Here is a 19050-nt window from a genome sequence, read left to right on the forward strand (position 1 = left end):
GAGGCCAGGCTGTTGCTGAGTCCACTCGGCCGGTTTCATCGAACAGCCTGGCTAACCTGATGGGACGGACTGGTTATCACAAAATTCATATACTGACGCTCTGTGATGGGACAGGAGGGGTGGCCTGGGGAGGTAACCAGGTCATGAGGCCACGTGGAGCCATGAATGGGACAAGGGCCCTTCCAAGAAGGGTCACAGGAGAGCTGGCTTCTCCCCGCCTCATCCCCCCCAGGTGAGGACACAGCAAGGCGGCTGTCTCCAAGCCAGCACCTCCCTGGCTCTGCGCAGCCCAGCGGGAGGCCCAGAAAGTCCTGCTCCAGCCCTCAGTGTCCGGGGCTGAGCCTGCGTTTAGCGGCTCACACTCAGCAAGGAAACCCAGTCAAGGGCAGAGCGTCAGAACACATTCTCTTCTTCACCTGGTGCTACTTTAAAATAATCCACACAGATGTGGTCACATAGAAACGAGCATCACTCCCATGGAACAAGGAAAGTGTGGTTAGACTGATATGAGTTGGACAGCCCAAGGGTCCCCACCCCTCTAGTCTCTCTCTCTCTCTCTCTCTCTCTCTCTCTCTCTCTCTCTCTCTCTCTCTCGTCGTGTCCAGCACAGGCACGTTCGGTGAGCCTGAGGAGGGGCACTGAAGGATTAAAGAAGACAGACAAGAGAATACAGCTGGGGCTAGGTGGGGTGCTGCTTCTCTGATGGAGAGACAGCGCCACGGCCTGCAAACCGAGTCTTTGTTTTATAGTCAGAGCACACAAAGCAAACAAGGGTAGTGGTCAACGTGTTTACAATGTTCTTGTGAGTTTCACCTTGTTTTGGCAGCACTTGCTGCACCTCCCACAGCCCATTAACTACCTAGGAAGGAGCAAGGAAGGACTATAAGGTCAAGCTTAATTATGTTAAGAGGGCTCTGCCCTCCAAGCTGGGACTTGTTTATGGCCCTGCCATAGGTCAGTCTGAGGCTTAACTCTATAGCCACTTCTCTCTCTCTCTCTCTCTCTCTCTCTCTCTCTCTCTCTCTCTCTCTCCATCCCCCGCCCCCCTCTCTCTGCCTGATTCACAACATCAACCTTATTTGTGTCCAGGGAAGAATTCACAAGCCCAGCTGTGCCTCTTCTTGACCAGGCCCTGCTCCCCATCCCACAACAATGGGGAAGAAGTTGGCTCCAGTTAAAACATCCCAACTTCGGGCGTTCATAAGTGATTTATCAATAAAACCCAGAAGCAACGAGATCCTTACTTTAATGATAAAATGGGGAACACACGCCTGAGCTGTGTAGCATCAGGCCGTCTTCACAATCCTCTCCGGGTACCCACTGCCCAGCCTGATGACCACTGTGGAGCCCACTCCCCGGGAGCCGCCCTCGTGCAGCTGAGCCGCGCGGAACTGCCGGCGTGCCAGGCAGACACGGCTGCACCGCGGTAGCTTCATCCTGTTCGATGTGGTCAACGGCCAAGGCCCACGTTCTGGAGGAGAAAGCAATGAGACTAAGCGAGAGGCCTCGAGAAGGGAGGAGCTGGAAGAGAGGCAGGGAGCGGGGAAAGGAAGGGAAATGGGCATGAGATGAAACCGCAGCGACAAGGACGGCTTTCCCCTGGAAGAAGCGCTCGCTGGGGTCCTGAGGTTTGGAACTCAATCTGTCTTCTGTCGACCAAAGCATCTTACGCCTACAGTGAACACAGCTGAAGGTCGCTGTTTCACAAGTGTTTGCCCTTGGTGAGTGGCTGCCAAGGTCAAACAGGGAGCTGGGCTCCAACGCCCCAACCCAGAGGCGGGGAGTGGAAACATGGCCTGTTTGTCTACTCGGTGGTGGAGCCGAAGCAACTGTGGTTTCTAACATGGAATAATTGGTCAGGTGACCTTGAATGAGCCCGTGCCCCCTCTTCTTGTTGCCATGGGAGAGGGGGGCTAATACTTATTCCATGCGGGGCAGCGTGGAGGCGGTCATCATGATTGATCACTGCCCGTTTGGGGAAGGAAGGCGGCGTAATAAATACTAATTATAATAACTGTTCCTGGCCCCTAAGAAAAATGCCTTTTAAAAAAAAGGAAGGAAGGAAAGAAAAATTCCTCTAGAAGGCCTCGTGGGGCGGCCGGGGGTGTCCTGGCCTCATATTTGTCTGAAAGACCCCAAAGGGAATAAGGGCTCAGTTACAATTCATGACAACCAGAGCGGGCGGGAAACCTGGTTTGTAAAAACTCTTCCTACATAAATTAATCGCATGTTTTGGTTGCCAAAGTATTGCAATTTGAGATTAATAGGTGAGAGCCAAAACTTGCAGGAAAATGACCAGTTCTTCGCTTTGCTTATGCAAAGGTGAAGTACAAACATTTAAAATGTCCAGGTCAAAAGTTAGCCCCATGCCGGAACCGGTTTGGCTCGGTGGATAGAGCGTCGGCCTGTGGACTGAAGGGTCCCAGGTTCGATTCCGGTCAGGGGCATGTGCCTGGGTTGCGGGCACATCCCCAGTGGGAGATGTGCAGGAGGCAGCTGATCGATGTTTCTCTCTCATCGATGTTTCTAGCTCTCTATCCCTCTCCCTTCCTCTCTGTAAAAAATCAATAAAACATATTAAAAAAAAAATCTTTTAAAAAGTTAGCCCCATGCAGTAACTCTGCATATGTAATGAGCCTCTTGCTCCCGCAGCCCTGGGCCCGCAGCCACCCCTCAGGTCCTGGAATGGGTTTCTGCAGCCCCCGTGGCTTCTTCCCCCCCCCCCCCCCCCCAGTAAATTTTTATTAATTTCAGAGAGGAAGGGAGAGGAAGAGAGAGAAACATGAATGATGAGAGAGAATCATTGATTGGCTGCCTCCTGCACATCCCACACTAGGAGTCGAGCCTGCAACCCAGACATGTGCCCTGACCCGGAATCCAACCATGACCTCCTGGTTCATGGTCGATGCTCAACCATTGAGCCATGCCGGCCAGGCTCCTGCGGCTTCTTGACGCCACCCATGGCCTTCCACCCTCTACAGTGTGACCCGGACACAAGTGGGCACCCCTCGCCCGCATTTTCCAGAGGATTTATCTACCCTCCGGCTGGCCCTTCCCCTCCCCGCTTCCCCATCAGGCACACACTGTTTCCAGCCCCAGGAGGCGCTCCGCAGGGAAGGGGCCGTTGGCTTACTTGCGGGCAGCCGCCCGGTGGTAATTGACACTTTACCGGGTGACAGGTTGCATTCCTTCCGATCGGCGGTAATTGAACGCATGTGCAGCCCCTGCACGTGACCCCGGAGTGTGCCACACACCTGGAAGCAGTGAGGCTCAATTAGCGTGTCACCGCCACTCGGAGCGCTCCCGGTGAGAACCACCAGCAACCGGAGCCGGCGGGGACCAGGGCGAGGGCGCCCCGCGAACCCCTCCCTGCGGACCAGCCCGGGCCAGCACCTACAACGCGGGTTTCCAGGAAAACGATGTGTTCTTAATTACTCCAATTAATTTTACCTAATGGCTCTGTGTATCGCTCACTCCAAGAGGTATTTTTGTGTGCTTAGAAGAAAATAGTCGCCCTAGAGGAAATAGCAGAGGCCCAAGTAAAATGTTGTAATAACACTTGTAATAATTAAAAGAAACAGATGGGAAATTAGATAGGATCTGGAAGGTGGGACTCAGCCTGAGGATAGCTGAGTCAATGTGATGAATTGCACCTTTCCTGAGGGTTCCCGCGTTTGTGTGTGTGTGTGTGTGTGTGTGTGTGGCGGGGGCGCTGGGGGCTGGGGTGTGTGTGGTGCTGAGGCCCAGGGACACCGGAGGAGGGGTGCTGAGTGGTCCTCAGACTCGGGGTGAGTCCGTGCAGTTGCGTGGGCCCAGTGCCAGGAGGCGGGCGCTGGCGCGGAGGGGGGCCTTGGCCAGGCCCACGGCATTTCAATGCAGACGCTGGCCACCAAAGAGAGCAGCCGGGAAGAAAGGCTTCTAAGACCAAACGCAGACCGTGGAAGGGCAGGTGTGAAGGCCAGAGTGGCCAAGAAGGTCCCGAGGCTTCTCACCAGCTCAACAAGCTTAACCCGGCAACTGCAGCATCTTCAGGGAAGACAGCGGTGCCAAGGGTAAGCTGCTCAAGTTCCTGATGGAGACGGAGTTTAGCCCTTTTCTAAGATCACAGGGCAGATTGCAGAGGGCCACCCGCTACCGTGATGTATTCCCAGGATGGCCATCCCCTCCCGAAGAGCTGCGGACTGGCTAGGACTTGAAGGACTGACGGTATCAAGAGTCATCAAAGCTCTGCTGTGGGCTGTGGTCTAGGCTCCTGGCCGAGCCCTGCCCCTGCGGCCAGGCACCCCTCAGCAGAATGGAGACGACTGGAGGAGAAATGACAACCTCCTAGGTCTCCTGGGATGGGTGTCGGAGACAGTCGTCCGTATGGGTGCGCTGAGGCCGCTGTAACAAGTTACCACACACTGGGTGGCTTTGAACAGCAGGCGTTTCTTCTCCCACAGTCTGGAGGCCGGGAGTCTGAGACCAAGGTGTTGGCTGGCTGCGTTCCCTCCCCCTTTCGCCTCCCCCCTCCTCCCCCGCCCCAAGCTCCGGGGAGAATCCTTCCTGCTTCGTCTAGCTTCTGGCAACCCCGGCATTGATCACGCCTACCTCCGTCTCCATCTCCACATCCTCTTCTCTGTGTGTGTAGCTGCCTGATCTCTCTCTGCCTCCCTCTTCTGAGGACTGTGGGGGCGTGTAGGGCCGACCCGATCACCCAGGGTGATCTCTTCATTGCAAGATCCTTAATTCAATCACATCTGCGAAGTCCTGCTTCAAACAAGGCCGCCTTCATCCGTTCTAGGGGTTAGGACGTGGACTTAGCTTTGGGAAACCATTTTTCAACCAACTACACTCTCCTCGCTCCCCTGGTTGGCATGTATAGCAGAGAGAGAAAGGGAAAAGAAGTGAAATTCTTTTTTTTAAAAAATATATTTTATTGATTTTTTACAGAGAGGAAGGGAGAGAGATAGAGAGCTAGAAACATCGATGAGAGAGAAACATCGATCAGCTGCCTCCTGCACATCTCCCACTGGGGATGCACCCACAACCCAGATACATGCCCTTGACCGGAATCGAACCTGGGACCCTTCAGTCCGCAGGCCCTCGCTCTATCCACTGAGCCAAACTGGCTTCGGCAGAAGTGAAATTCTTAACGTCCCGGCAGCAGTCCTCACAGAGAGAAGCACAGACAGGAAGAGAACTCCAATGCTTCTGCGGCATCAGAGGGTCCACCGTCAATCTTCCTGTCCACGTAACTTCTTTCTTTCTTGAGAGAAGCAACAACGAAGCGTCCAGGAACGCTGAGTGAAGCCGCTGGCGAGTGGAGGAGCTGAGCTGGCTGTGTCCCCCGCCTGTGAGGATGAGGTCCCCCACCCAGCCCCACCCCTCCCTCCACCAGCTCGTGTTTCGGTTCCTTGGAGACAAAGGGCCCCCTACCCAGCCAGAGCCAGAGCGAAGCAGGCAGTGCCCCCCTTCAAACCCACTGTGGAAGGCTCATAAACCACACCTCGGAAAACTCCGTCCTCGTTATACCTCAGCGGAGAACAACTCCCTGCAGCAACTTAAGGAAATGTGAGCGTGTAGTAAGTAGGGTGTTTGCTTTCTCCGCCGGGGGCGTGTGGAAGGGGATTTGGCATCATATTCTTTCGGCTATGTGTGTCAGGGAAGCCAGGAATCATTATAGGCATCACTCCAAATATAGCATCTCTACTGTCAGATGAAGCCAGTAACTACTGAACACTTGGGGTGATTATGGGGGAGCCAGGCAGGCTCAGAATCCCAACACACACCCCCGCCCCCCGACCCTGCAAAACACGTAGGTCCATATCCCAAATTCCACAGTTCGAGCTGGCTTCCTTTGACCTTGACCCTGCTCAAAACACTGATATTGCTGGGAGGGGTCAAACTTAGCACTGCTTCTTGTTGTTGTTCTTTATTATAAACTAAAGCCCCAGTGCACAAAATTCGCGTGCGGGGGGGAGGGGCCCTCAGCCCAGCCTGCACCCTCTCCAATCTGGGACTCCTCGGGGGATGTCTGACTGCTGGTCAACCCTCTCACAATCCAGGACTGCTGGCTCCTAACTGCTCACCTGTCTGCCTGCCTGATCGCCCCCAACTGCCCCCCCCTGCCAGCCTGGTAGCCCCCAACTGCCCCCCTGCCAGCCTGGTTGCCGCCAACTGCCCCCCTCTGCCAGCCTGGTCACCCCTTACTGCCCCCCTGCTGGCCTGGTTGCCCCCAACTGCCCCCCCGCCAGCCTGGTTGCCCCACACAGCCTGCTGTTCAGTCGTTTGGTTGTCCCTCACTAACCCCCTGGCCGGCCTTGTCGCCCCAGGCAGCCATCTGGTCGTTACTGTTACTGTGACAACATCCTGGACAATTTGCATGTTCCTCTATTATTAGTATAGATTTTTATTGATTTCAGAGAGGAAGAAAAAGGGAGAGATAGAAACATCACTGATCGGCTGCCTCCTGCATGCCCCACACTGGGGGTCAAGCCCAAAACCCAGGCATGTGTCCTGACCGGGAACTGAACCGTGACCTCCTGGTTCATAGGTTGATGCTCAACCACTGAGCCATGCTGGCTGGGCCACACTTAGCACAGCTTTACTCCTGCATGTGTCCTAGCGTTTTCTCAGAGCAGGTGTCCTGGTGGGAGTGTGGGACGAGCCACCGGACATGACACATTCCTGAAGGTGGAAGAGGTCCCCAGGGATGCCACCCAAGAGGCAGACATGGAAAGCCGAGTCTAAAAGAGGGGAGGGGCGGTGAGGGGGCAGATGGAGTTCACCAGACTTTGTGGTCAGAAGCTGAGCAGGAATGACCAAGGGCTAAGGCAGGACTGCTCAGCAGCTGAGAGGCCCCGAGACAGGGCTGGGGTGACTGGAAACCTGAATGGCAACCTGTGGCCTCAGGAAGGGGGTGGGCTGTCCTGGCCTGGGGTCCCCCAGGACACCCAGACCTGAGATTGTTGCACAAGGGTAAAAAAAATCCTTGAAGAATTCTGAGATGACCTTGATATGGAACAAACAGATGTAGACCCCTGTGGAGGAAAGGTCCCCCAAGTTAATTTGCAGGAATCCCACACATTAAGACGTGAGGAGCACAGACCCTCTGAGAAGGGGAGCCATTTCTCTTATGAATCCTGAATCTGGGCTCGCTGGAAAGTCCTGTTCCCAGTGGACCCAGGGCAGCTGCAAAGGGCAGCTGAGGTATTGTTCTTCCTTAAACCTGGGCATCACTATCGACACTTTGAACAATTTCCTTCTAGTACTCTCTACATAGTTTTGTTATTTCACTTAATGGTGATCATACAATATGTAGTGATTTACAGTACTGCTTGATCTCCAATAACTTGCCAATAACAGAAGTTGCTCAAGCTATTTTAGGCAGAAAAAGATTTATCAGAAGGACTTTGGCGCTTACAAAATTTTTGGAAGGACTGGAGAAGAGGCTCTCCAAGCATGGACAGCACGGCAGAACTGACAGGCCAGGGTAGCTGCTGACATAGCTGGTCAGGAAGTAGGGATAAGGAAGCTGCCACTGTGGCTGATGAGTCCAGCAATGCCCCCATTAGCAGTGATCCATGGATTGGATCACTACCACTGGAACTATTGGTTTCAGGGCAATGCCGTTGGGACCTCTGCAATCACACACACACACACACACACACACACACACACACACACATAATCGTACCTATCAGCAGAAACCACAAAGGCCACAGAAGTGTGACTTCCACTTTACTTTTGTTGTTGTTGTTTTTTGTCTGTTTGTTTTGTTTTAAAATATATTTTATTGATTTTTTACAGAGAGGAAGGGAGAGGGATAGAGAGTTAGAAACATCCATCAGCTGACTCCTGCACACCCCCTACTGGGGATGTGCCTGCAACCAAGGTACATGCCCTTGACCGGAATTGAACCTGGGACCCTTCAGTCTGTAGGCTGACGCTCTATCCACTGAGCCAAACCGGTTACGGCTCCACTTTACTTTTCAAATAAGTGCATTTAATTGGCTACACTTAAGTCATTTGAGGAAACCTAGCTGCAAGGGAGTCTAGAAAACATGACTGACAGCTCTCCAGGCTCTGTACTCTAGGAAGGTATCTGTCCATACCATGTAGTTATAAACTTCCACAATCTTTTAAAATAGCTGGATAACTTTTCATTAAATACAGGGATGGGCAAAAGTTGTTCATATGGAAAATAATGCAATAATTAACAAATAGTAATATGAGAATAAACTCTGTAGTTTTATGTATTCACAACTATAACCTTATTTTTGCCCACCCCTGTATATATGTATCAAAACTTCATTCATCAACTCCTACCCATTTAGTTTGCTATTATAAACTAGAGGCCCAGTGCACGAATTCATGCACCAGTGGTGTCCCTAGGCATGGCCTGCGGGATCGGGCCGAAACCAGCTCTCCGACATTCCCTGAGGGGTTCCGGATTGCGAGAGGGTGCAGGCCAGGCTGAGGGACCCCACCGGTACACCATTGAGGCCGGAAAGGGATGTGGGAGCTTGGCCAGCTGGGGAGGAACTGTGGGAGGGCTCCAGGGCATGTCTGGCCCATCTTGCTCAGTCCTGATTGGCCAGACCACAGCAGCAAGCTCACTTACCAGTCAGAGCATCTTCCCCTTGGTGGTCAGTACACGTCATAGCGAGCGGTTGAGTGGCGTTAGCATATCATTAGCATATTATACTTTGATTGGTTGAACGGCTGACTGGACAACCAGACACTTAGCATATTAGGCTTTTATTATATATGATATTAATATTCCAAAGCTTACTATTATAAATGATGCTGTGATAATGCCAATAATAACAGCTATGGCATATTGAATACTTCCTTCTACAAAGTGTGCTATTGGTCATTATGTATTCACTAGAATCTTTTCATGTAATAGGCCTTCCCTTCCCCTGGCTGCCGGCACCGGTTTTCCTCCGGCACCCGGGACCCAGGCCTTCGCTCCGGCCAGAGCCGCCTCCAGTCTTCACTGCTCCGGCAGGAGCCGCCTTCAAAGCCCTCGCTGCTTTGGCTGGTGCCGCCTTCAAAGCCTTCGCTGATCTGGCCGGAGCCACCTTCAGTCTTCGCTCCACCACTTTGCACCTACGTATGCATATTAACCGCCATCTTTGTTGGCAGTTAATTGACGTATCTCACTGATTAGCCAATGGGAGGCGTAGCGAAGGTGCAGTCAATTACCAAGTTTGTCTATTATTAGATAGGATTGTATTTGTCATTCATTTTCTAGTTAACACTCATAACCCCCTTAATAGCTATTATTCCCATTGTACAGAGAGCAAAGCTGAGGGTTAAACCTAAACTTGACACCAAAGCTCGCACCCTTAACAATTACACAAATACTCATGGGGAAGAAAAAAGCGCTTTTTCCATATTAGAAATGATTTTCATAGGACAAACCACCAGAGTAGAATTAGGGGTTCCAAAGCTGTGGACATTTCTAAGGCCCTTGAAACACATTAGCAGGTGAGCTTCTCAAAGTCACTCTGAGGACTGAGCCGCCTCAGTGGCAGGACTCACTTTGATCATGCGAATGCCTGGTGGGTTGCCTGGCACACCACAGCCACTCATGAATGTTTCTTGAATGAGTAACAGTGTGTGTGCAAGTAGGCATGTGTGAGGGCTCCCCAATCCAAAGGACTTCACCCCTTTTGATGGGTAAAACATAAGCTGCTCCCAAGTGAGTCCAGTTCTAACTGCACAAGAATAGTGAGTGCCTGGAGCATCCAGCCCTCAGTCTGTCAGCCACCTGCACACGCCGGGCACCTCCCCTCCCCGGCCCGTAAACACGTTGACTGCAAAGAGGTCCAAAATGACCTAATAAGTCACACCAGAGCCCATCAGAGTGCCCACACATGGGGCTGGACATTGGGAGTATTTTTTTAGTAAGTGCTACTGCTTCTGTTTGGATTATTTAATGAGTCACCTGCCCTAGTAAGTGACAATTCTCCATATAAATATCAGCAACAGGCATACATTGTTACAGCTCACCATCGCTCAAGGAAAGTCAGACCACGGACCCAGTGCCTGGGGAAGCTGCATTAACCAGTGCAGGCCACCAAGCAGCCGTGACAAGCTCTGCCCCACCTCCCTGCCAGGAGAGGAAGCAGCGGTCAGTCATCTCCACAAGCTACCAGCGGACGGACTCTGTATGGCTAAGACCTTGGGACCGCGATGTATTACTTTGCTCTGCGAAGCCAAGTTTGGGGGCCAGTCTTGAGCGTTTCACCGAGGAGCCAACAAACCTGCTGAACATCAGCTGGCCTCCACCAGGTGGGTCTATGTTCCAATGGGTTGTTCTGTCCTTCAGACTCTGCCACATGGGGTTTCCACGGTGTGTTTCCCCTTTTAAAAAATCCTAAGCTTGCCCAGCCATGGTGGCTCAGTGATTTGAGTGTTGACCTATGAACCAGGGGGTCACGGTTCGATTCCTGGTCAGGGCACATGCCCAGGTTGCAATCTCGATCCTGGGTGTGGGGAGTGCAGGAGGCAGCTGATCAATGATTGTCTCTCATCATTGATGTTTCTATCTTTCTCTCCCTCTCCCTTCCTCTCTGAAATCAATAAAGATATATATATTTTTTTAAATTTTTTAAAAAATCCTAAGGTTATTAAAGATACTCCTTTTTGTGCTACCTAACCCATCTGTTGGAATATATAGTATTCAGGAGTCTTTAAAGGGACGGAATTATAACGTATACTGTCAACACAGAAAATACCTGGCGAAAAATCAGATGTCCTTCAGCTCATGTCCCCCAGGCCGTGAAGCGACAGCAGGTCCTGCTGGCATGGTCAGAGGAAGGCTGCAAGGCGGTATTGTCCATCCAGACCTTAATGGTTTTATCTATTCCACATGGCCTAAAAACATGCCGGAACATAACACGCCATAATTTTTCTAGTGATTTCTATGAATCACTTTTTAATGATGAATAATGTTTTTAGAGACAACTCCTGAGAAGTTTTGCCCAGGATTCCCTTGACAACCATCCCATAAAGTATCTAAAGTGAAGCCGCTTCCACAGCCAACATAGAAAATCAGCTTTAAAGCCTGGATTCCGGAAAGATCCATCCGTCATCTTCGCTGAGAACTGCTCTCAGGACCCACTCATGCCAGGGGGCACGGAAAAATTCAGATCCACATACCTAACTAGAAAAACACAGTTAGTGCCGAGTAATGGTCACAGGATGCTGTCAAACGTACTTTCTGTAGCTTCACTTGGACCTTGTTTCTTTTCTCCTCGCTGGGAACTGATCTCCGTGTACCTACTCTCCTGCCTTTCCACCCTCCGGGGAAGGTTTTCAGCATCTGCCAGGGCTGCTCTGTCTATGGCGGGAAGGATCCTCGCCTCTTGGCTCAATGCAGGCCACGCGGATATGAAAATGTTTCTGCAGGATACGGAGAGGGAATTTCCATTTCTGGGATTTCCTTTCAGAAAATCCAAGGGCTGGATGGCCGACAATCAAGCAGGGTCCACGCACAGAGCCTGAAGACCTGGTGGGCGGGGCAGCCCTGGGATCCCGAACTTCCTGCAGGTGCAGCCACCCCGGCGTCCACATTCATTTGTCAGCGTCCACAGCTTCTCCTAAAATGATGGTGTGGGCGTCAGGCTGAACAGAAATCAAAGAAGCCCCTTCGCTTTCCAGGGAAAACCCCGCCTGCTGCTCCGCCCGGCAGGTATGACCCGGTCACTTACTGTGAGTGGACTTCGATGAGCGCTAACATCGGGTGTGTGACGGGAGAAATGGCGTGACCTCATTCCTTCCTGGCCCCCAACCGCCCCGGAAGGAAAGCCGATTCACAGATGAGTTGTTGTTTTTACCTTATTTCAAGTGCTTCAAGGTTGCCCGAGGCTGTCACTGTTGGTGCGCACAGGGCTCAGCTCCATGTCTGTCACTCCACTCCACCACCGTCACCTCACCTCCGGGCCTGTCTCTTCCGCAAGCCTGCTTGTGTTAGCTCACAACTTTAGATTTCTCAGTAACCTCTCCCAAGTATCCACCTCTCCCTCCCCCCACCCCCACGGGGCCTGGCAATGGCAGGAATTCTCCGCAGTGACAAGCAAGATTGAATCCAGGTCTGTCACCCCATCGTAAAGAAGGTTTCGTTGGCTTCCACCCTGGGTCGCAGAAGCACTTCTAAGCGGACTCCCTTGAGCTGCACACACACTCGCACCCTGGCCACCCCTCTGGTGGAGAAGGGAGCTCCTCGAATGCTCCCCTCTTGAAAATCTGAGCGCCCAGCGAGGAAGGCGCCCAAGGGCTCACCCACCGGGTTCAAAAGCTTCTGGGAGCGAACCAGAGAGAAGAATCCCTCAGTCCCATTAAACAGTGTCTTTGTCTACACTGCAGGGCGCGCAAGGAGCGTGGGGGACATAAGATGGTTTTGTTTCCACTTTCTGAAAAGTGAAGACTGCGCTGGAGTTGGGGCCAAAAATATCCATAAGCCGCGGTTTGCACTGGCCCCGCAGCAGTTTATCAGCTAGCAGCGCCTCTTGCCAGGGAAAACACGCCTGAACTGAAAAAAGTGCTAATTCTAAGCCTTTCGTTCTATACGAAAATGTGCTCTACCCCTTGCCTCCTTCTCAGGGCATTTGCTCTGGCACCAAAAGGGAATTCTCTTCCCGGGCAGTTAAAGGGGGGGGGGGGGGGCGGGGTACGCTGGGCGCGCCTCCTCCTGAGCGTCCCACTCCCGGTGCACTGCGCCTCCCATGCGTCTGCCGCCACCACCGTCCCGTGCGCTCTGACCCGCGTTCACTGAGCCGCCACCCTCCCGCCACTCAGGCCCTCCGGGGCCACGCGCGCTGCGCCCCCTTCCGCCGACTCGCCCTCGCCCTCGGCGCCGCGGGCGGTCCTGAGAGCGATTTTAAAAAAGCGGGAACCACACCGCAGAGTGAGCGGGAAACACCCCCAAGCGCCGCACCCGACGCCGGAAGTCGGAGTCCAGTGCCGCCTGCGGGATTAGGACTCCTCTGGCGGGGAAGCCTGACGCTCGGCCCTTCCCGCTGGCCGCGCCCCCGACTGCGCCCCGCAGCTGCCAGCACTGGTCTCAGCATGGGCAGGGGGGCTGGCGAGGGGGCCGCCACCTCCGCGCCTGGCGACCCGCGTGGCCGGCTTTGGCGCACCCGGACCCCGGCGCAGCACGGCCCTCCGCCCTTTACTGCAGGCATCGCGCCCCCCTCCCGGGCGGGAGCGCGTGTTCCCCGAGAACAGCTCTCGGGAAGTCCGCCTTCCACGCCGCCTTTTAAATGAAAAGGGAAAAAAGGGAATCCGCGCCAAGCGGGATGCCCAGGCCGGGCTGGAGCGCGCACGCCGCCTGCGCTGGAGCCGCCGCCCGCCGGCCTCTCCGTAGCTCTCTCTGCTAACCTCCCACGAGTGCGCGCCCCTTCCTGCGGGTTGTTTAGATGAGGGGGAAGGCTCCCCAGCGCTCACTTTGCTTTGCAAATCGCCCCCCTGTAATAACCGGAGGAGCGTGTGCCTTTAAAACGCTGTCGTAGCCCCGAGTTCACAGCAGCCTGTGGGGTGGCTGTTCCAGGACCCGGCCCGCGGGAGGAGGGGACTAAGTGCGCCCTGTCTGTGGCGCCAAAGTGCGTCCCCGGGGGCAGGTTTCGTTTCCTAAAGGGGGTTTCTGGCGGGTGTTTGAAAGGCAGCGTAGGCACCCGCGTCAATGCACGCGCTGGTTTTCGGTGTCCAGGGCGGCGGGTGGCTGTGACAACCACCGTGGAACGTGGGCGCACGGACTGTTCCGACTCCTCCAGCTCCGGGGTGTCCGGAGCCACCCGGCTCGGCCGCTGGAGGCGGAGAGCGGAGAGCGTGGCTTTGCAGGGAATGGACGGCGGCCTCTCCCCAACCGGGATTTGAGGCGACATTTCTGTTAAGCCGGGCGGAGAGCTCCGAGGGAACCCTCCCAGCTCCGTGCAGTTGGGTTGTGGAAAGGGGGTGGGGGTCCGGCGAGGCGGCTCGCTTCCGTCCCCCAAGGCCCCATCCTGGGGGTCCTTGGGCGCTGATCTCAGGCACCGGAGCCGCCTCGCTCCTTGGAGGACACTGGAGCGCGCTGTGCTTTGGGAGGGGCGCGCGGATACACCCCCCCCCACTTTCTCGGAGATGGAGGGGAAAGCCAGGCCAGGCTGGCAGCGGGGGAGAAAAGGCTGAGAAAAGGGCTGCACCCTCTGCCCATACGCCAAGGTTAAGGGTTCGATCCCCAGTCAGGGCACATACAAGAATCCACCGACGCCTGCATAAATAAATGAAACAACAAATCTGTCGCTCAAAAAAAAATCAATAAAAAATTTTAAGAGTCCTGGCCAGTGTAACAAGCAACCAATCGATGTTTCTCCCTCACATAGATGCTTCTCTCTCTCCTCTCTCTAAATATCAATACAATTTATTTTAAAAAATTTTTAAAAGGCTACACACCCTCAACTCCAGTAAAATGAGAAGAAACTTGTGGCCACCTTTTACCCACACCAGGTCTGGCTTCTGTGGCTCCCGACAGGACCTGTGGCCCTGTGTTTCCCCAATGCCTCGCCTTGGGGGGGGGGGGGTAAGGAAGTGCCCTGGAGCTCCCAATCCCAGAACCCGAAGTGGACTGGACAGTCGGTCTTAGAGGAGGACACTGCTCTGCTTGGCACCCCAGAGCAGAATCAGCCTCAAGCCAGTGCCCCGGGGTACCTCCTTCCCTTGCCTGTCCTGCCCCCCAGCCCACAGCCCCACGGGGCCTAGTGCAAGAAGGTGGATCTACTCTAGTTCCTGCCACGTTACCACATCATCAGAGACGCTGACCAACTTAAGAAGCACTGTCCAATGGAGTGACTTTCAGTGAAAGAATTTATTTAAAACAAAACAAAAAAGAGAACTTCTCTCCCTCTGGGACTTGGGAGGGAGGGAGCAGAGCCGGTTCCTGTCCTGACCTGAGGAATGGATCGTCAGGAATTGCTCAGGATGCCTGTCATTGCTGTTCCCAAGGAGTCCTAACATCCTCCGGTCTGATCTTTGCTGGGAGCAATGGCGACCCCAGGAAAAGTCGGGGATAGCTCCCTGGGGCTGGCACAAGGGCAGAAAGGGGAAACTGAGGCACTCTTTCTGGGAGGCCAGGCTGAAAGAGGCTCCCAGCCATGACAGTCACAGACGTGGCACTGGGCACCAGGATTTGGGGAGCGACCACATCTGTGCAGACCAGGTCTTATGCATCCAGTAGGTTCCAGCTTCAGTGCCTCCGCTGGCTCCAGTGGCTGGAGTTCCCTTTCAGCACCCCCTCTGAGGTTCCAAACACCCCCCCCCCAAATCTCATGCTAGGAATCACAGAAGTCCTCCCATACCCCCATCTCCTTAGGGACCAAGTCTCAGACCCAGTGGTGGCAGCCTCTCCCGGAGCCCATCCCCGCGGACCATCTGTGGCTTCCCGGATGGGAAACCAGTTTCCTGGGGTGATGGGCCTCAGGTGGGCACAGCTTGGGGAAGAACAGTTGGGGAGCATCTGAAGCGGAAAATCCAAGCAGATGTGGGGCTGGGCCGAGCCCACCCGTTTCCTCTCGGTGCCTCAATTTCTTCCAGATCAGTTTCCTAATGGAAAAACTTTTAAGAGGCGGGGGTGGAGGGCTGGTCTCTGAGGGCCCGCTCCCAGCCCCTGGGTGCTCCCACACTGGCTCAGCAGGCCCTGCTGGGAGTGAGGGCGCCACAGCAGGCGGTGCTGGAAGCTGGGGCCCTCAGTGTGTCTGATCCGCTTCCTGCCCGCAACCTCCCATCATTCCCGAGTCTGCAGGCTCCTGCCTGGCCAAAGGGAACCCCGTCCTGGGTAAAGTCCGGGACTTTGGGGGTCATTCGTTTTGTCTCTAAGCCTCTCCACGGAGTCTCCAAAGGCTGGTCTCCTTGCCTTGGGTGAGGTGCCGGGTTTCAGGCCCAAAGCAAAGCCCAGGAGGAAGGTGCACCCCCACTAAGAGCCCAGGGTCTGGGGACACGCAGGCGGCCTGCCATGCTGGTCACTCCACGTGGCCTGCGCTTCGTGCATTTCCCAGTTTACACAGCGCTTCTAGCCTGTGGACGTGCGTCCTGCAGGTCCTGCTCTGAGGGACCCAGCCCTTGATAGGGCCCCAGTCAGGCAGGGTGGGGGCTCATCCTTCACGATCCCACCCAGACAGCCCCATCCTCCCACCGGGAAACCTTGAGCTTGGGGTCTTCCGGGAGTGCAGTGTTTGGAGTCAATGTGTTGGGTGGGGGTTACAATGCCCACTTGGGCGTCTGCTGGGCAGGCTTTGGGTCTGAAAGTGTCCTACAGGATGTGTCTGCGAATCTCCAAACCCCCCAGGCTACCTCTCAGACCACGTGACTCGGGCCTGTCTGGCCCACGCAGACTGAGATCTCAGGGTGCTTCCCCGTAAACCCGGGAAATCCAACTGAGCCCGCCGGCCAGGGGAGCACAGTTCCTTTCTGCTGCTGCTGCTGCATTTCTCCCGCGTCCACTTAGCCATGCTCCTGCCACGGGGTAACCCCCAAGCCGGGAGGGATTCTCCGGGGCCCTAACTGAGGACAGGAAATCGTGGGGGGGGGGGGGGCCTGTGGTGCAGGCGCGCACTCGGGGGTGCTGCTCCAGGGGGGAGAGCCCAGCAGGGAGTGGGCCCCCATCCTCTGCTGGAAACGGGGTCCCAAACTCCAGGGGAACGGCCCGCTCCTCCACGCCCGGCACTGGGTGGGGAGCCACCACCTCCGCTGCTCCCGGGCTTCCAGGTTCCAGAGCACCAGCCCCGCGAGTGGAGACCAAGACTACAGGGTGCGGGGCCAGCCCCCCCCCCCAGCTGGGGTCCACGCTTCGAGGCATCCCCCCCCCCCACCACCGCAAAAGAACTTCTGACCTTCAAAGGGTCCTTGGGAAAGGCCGGGAGCGCCCTTCACGGAAAGGCGCGGGGAGGGAGGCCAGCACCCACATCGCATTGTCGAGCCCTCTTCCCCTCTTCGCTGAGCACCAGGTCCCTCCCGAGCGGACGGCGGGTGGTACCAAGAACGGACATCTTAGCGCCGACGGGCAGCCACGGCGGCTCCCCTCCAAGCACCCACCTCCCGAGCAGGCGCCCCAGTCCCCCAGCGCTACACCCAAGGGAGCCCCGTACCCCCGCCCCGCCCCGCGGCCACTGAGGCTGCCCCTGCCCTGCGTCCGGGAAGCTGCGGTCCTCCCAGCGCACGGTCCCGGGAGGGCGCAGACCCGGGAAGGGGGGGGGGGGTGCGCCCGGAAGTCTGGAGGGTCCCGCCCGCGGTGCAGGCACTGGGGATGGAGGGGCCGGGGGAGAGCGCCGGGCGGACTGTGGCGGCCCCAGGCAGCTGCGGGGAGAGTGCGGGGACCTGTGGCCGCGTCTCCGCTGCGCATCCCTGTCCTCCCTGCGGGACCTGAAGCGCCCGCCGCGGCCACGATTCCCCCAAATCCCAGCAGATTCCCCCAAATCCCGGCAGATTCCCCAAAATCCAGCCAGATTCCCCCAAGTCGCGGCAGATTCCCCCAAATCCCGGCCGCTCTGGGCCCGGCACGGGAGCCGGGGCTGTGGCCCTGTCGCCGCCGCCCTGGGGAGGCCCGGCCGCCAAGCTCGGCTCCGGCGCAGCCCTCCTGCCGCCCGCGCCCCGCGCCCCGCGCCCGCTCCGGGGAAGGCGCCGTCTCCTGCGGCCCCGCGTTTGGCGGAGGGAAAGGGCGAAGGGTCACTCCCAGGCCCTCCCGAGGCGGTGGCGGCGGGTGTCCTCTCCCGGCCGTTCCCCGTGAGGCTGGGACCTGGGAGGGGTGAAGGGCAAGAGCGCGGCCAGCGCCGCTCCGAGGTGCCGTCTTCCCCGCTGGACACCTGGCCCGAGGGTCGCCCCCGCCCTCCCCCCCCATGCCCGGGCGCCACGGAGGTCTCCGCACCCCCGCCCTCCCCCTCCTTCGCCCCCTCCCGCCGCCCGTCCGAGCGCCCGGTCCTGCCACCCACCCGCCGTCCCGCGGCGCGCCGAGGGCACTCACCGGACCGGGCCGGGCGCGCGGGTCTCCCGGGAGAGTCCCCGGAGGCAGCGGCTCGGAGGCGCCCCGAATCCGGGCGCGGGAGTCCGCCGGGAGCTCGCCGCCCCCGCCCCCGCCGGGTCCCTCCCCCAGGCCCCCCCTCCCCGGCGGCCGCGGCCCGCGCTCCGCCCGAAGGCGGGTCCGCCATAAACAAACGCGGCTCGGCCGCACGTGCACCTCGGAGCTGCTGCGCCCGCGACAGACCGAGGGCTCCGGGCGCCGCGTCTCCAGGCCCCGGGGACCGCCAGGGACGGCGGGAGAGCGCGCCCGGCCCGCCGCCGCCCGCTCCCCTCCGCTCGCCTCCGCTCCATGGCTCCGCGGCCGCCGCCCTCGCCGCCCTCCCGCCCGGAGCGGCCCCGGCACCGCGGGGACGAGTCCTCGGTCACGGACTAGACGGCACCGCCGCCTCCTCGCCGCCCGGTCCGCCCCCCGCGGAAAGCGACGCGCGGGAGACGCAGCGAGAAAGGAAGAGCGAGCGGCCGCGCGCAGGCAGGGCCCGGTCCGCCGCACAGCCCAGCCCGCGGAGGCTGCGCCCGGCCCGGCGGGAGGAGCGGGCGCCCCGGGCCGGCTCCGCGCACCTGCCCGCGGCCGGCGCCCCGGACCCACCTGGACCTTCCGGTCGCCGCCGCGGCAGCCGGAGCGGGACCGCGCGGCCTGGGCACGGCCGGGGCTAATATGCCCGGAGCCGAGGCGCGATGAAGGAGAAGTCCAAGAATGCGGCCAAGACCAGGAGGGAGAAGGAGAATGGCGAGTTCTACGAGCTGGCCAAGCTGCTCCCGCTGCCGTCGGCCATCACCTCGCAGCTGGACAAGGCGTCCATCATCCGGCTCACCACCAGCTACCTGAAGATGCGCGCCGTCTTCCCCGAAGGTGAGGCCGCGGCGTGGCGCGGCGGGGAGAGCTGGGGCGCCCCGCGGCCTCGGCCCCAGCTGGTCCGGAGGGGCCGCTCCGTCCTCCCCGCCGCCGTCCCAGGGAGTCTTGGGGAGGCCGGGCCGGGGGCTCCGGCTCCTGCTCAGGACAAGGGCCAGGGC

General features: G+C 57.4%; 1 protein-coding gene across 3 annotated transcripts in view; it reads left to right on the forward strand.

Annotated features, from left to right (window-relative positions):
* Positions 1-18714: 18714 nt before the first annotated feature.
* Positions 18715-19050, forward strand: part of SIM2 (SIM bHLH transcription factor 2) — a gene marked incomplete at both ends in the record, with an annotated part of 41364 nt that continues 41028 nt past the window's right edge. For all 3 annotated transcript variants that reach the window (XM_081086438.1, XM_081086439.1, XM_081086440.1), the window contains one exon: positions 18715-18889. In XM_081086438.1, the coding sequence (XP_080942564.1) occupies positions 18715-18889 (175 nt within the window). The remainder of the gene's footprint in view (positions 18890-19050) is intronic.

This window comes from Myotis nattereri (genome assembly GCF_964212035.1).
Source record: "Myotis nattereri genome assembly, chromosome: 3".
In the NCBI taxonomy this organism is placed as follows: domain Eukaryota; kingdom Metazoa; phylum Chordata; class Mammalia; order Chiroptera; family Vespertilionidae; genus Myotis; species Myotis nattereri.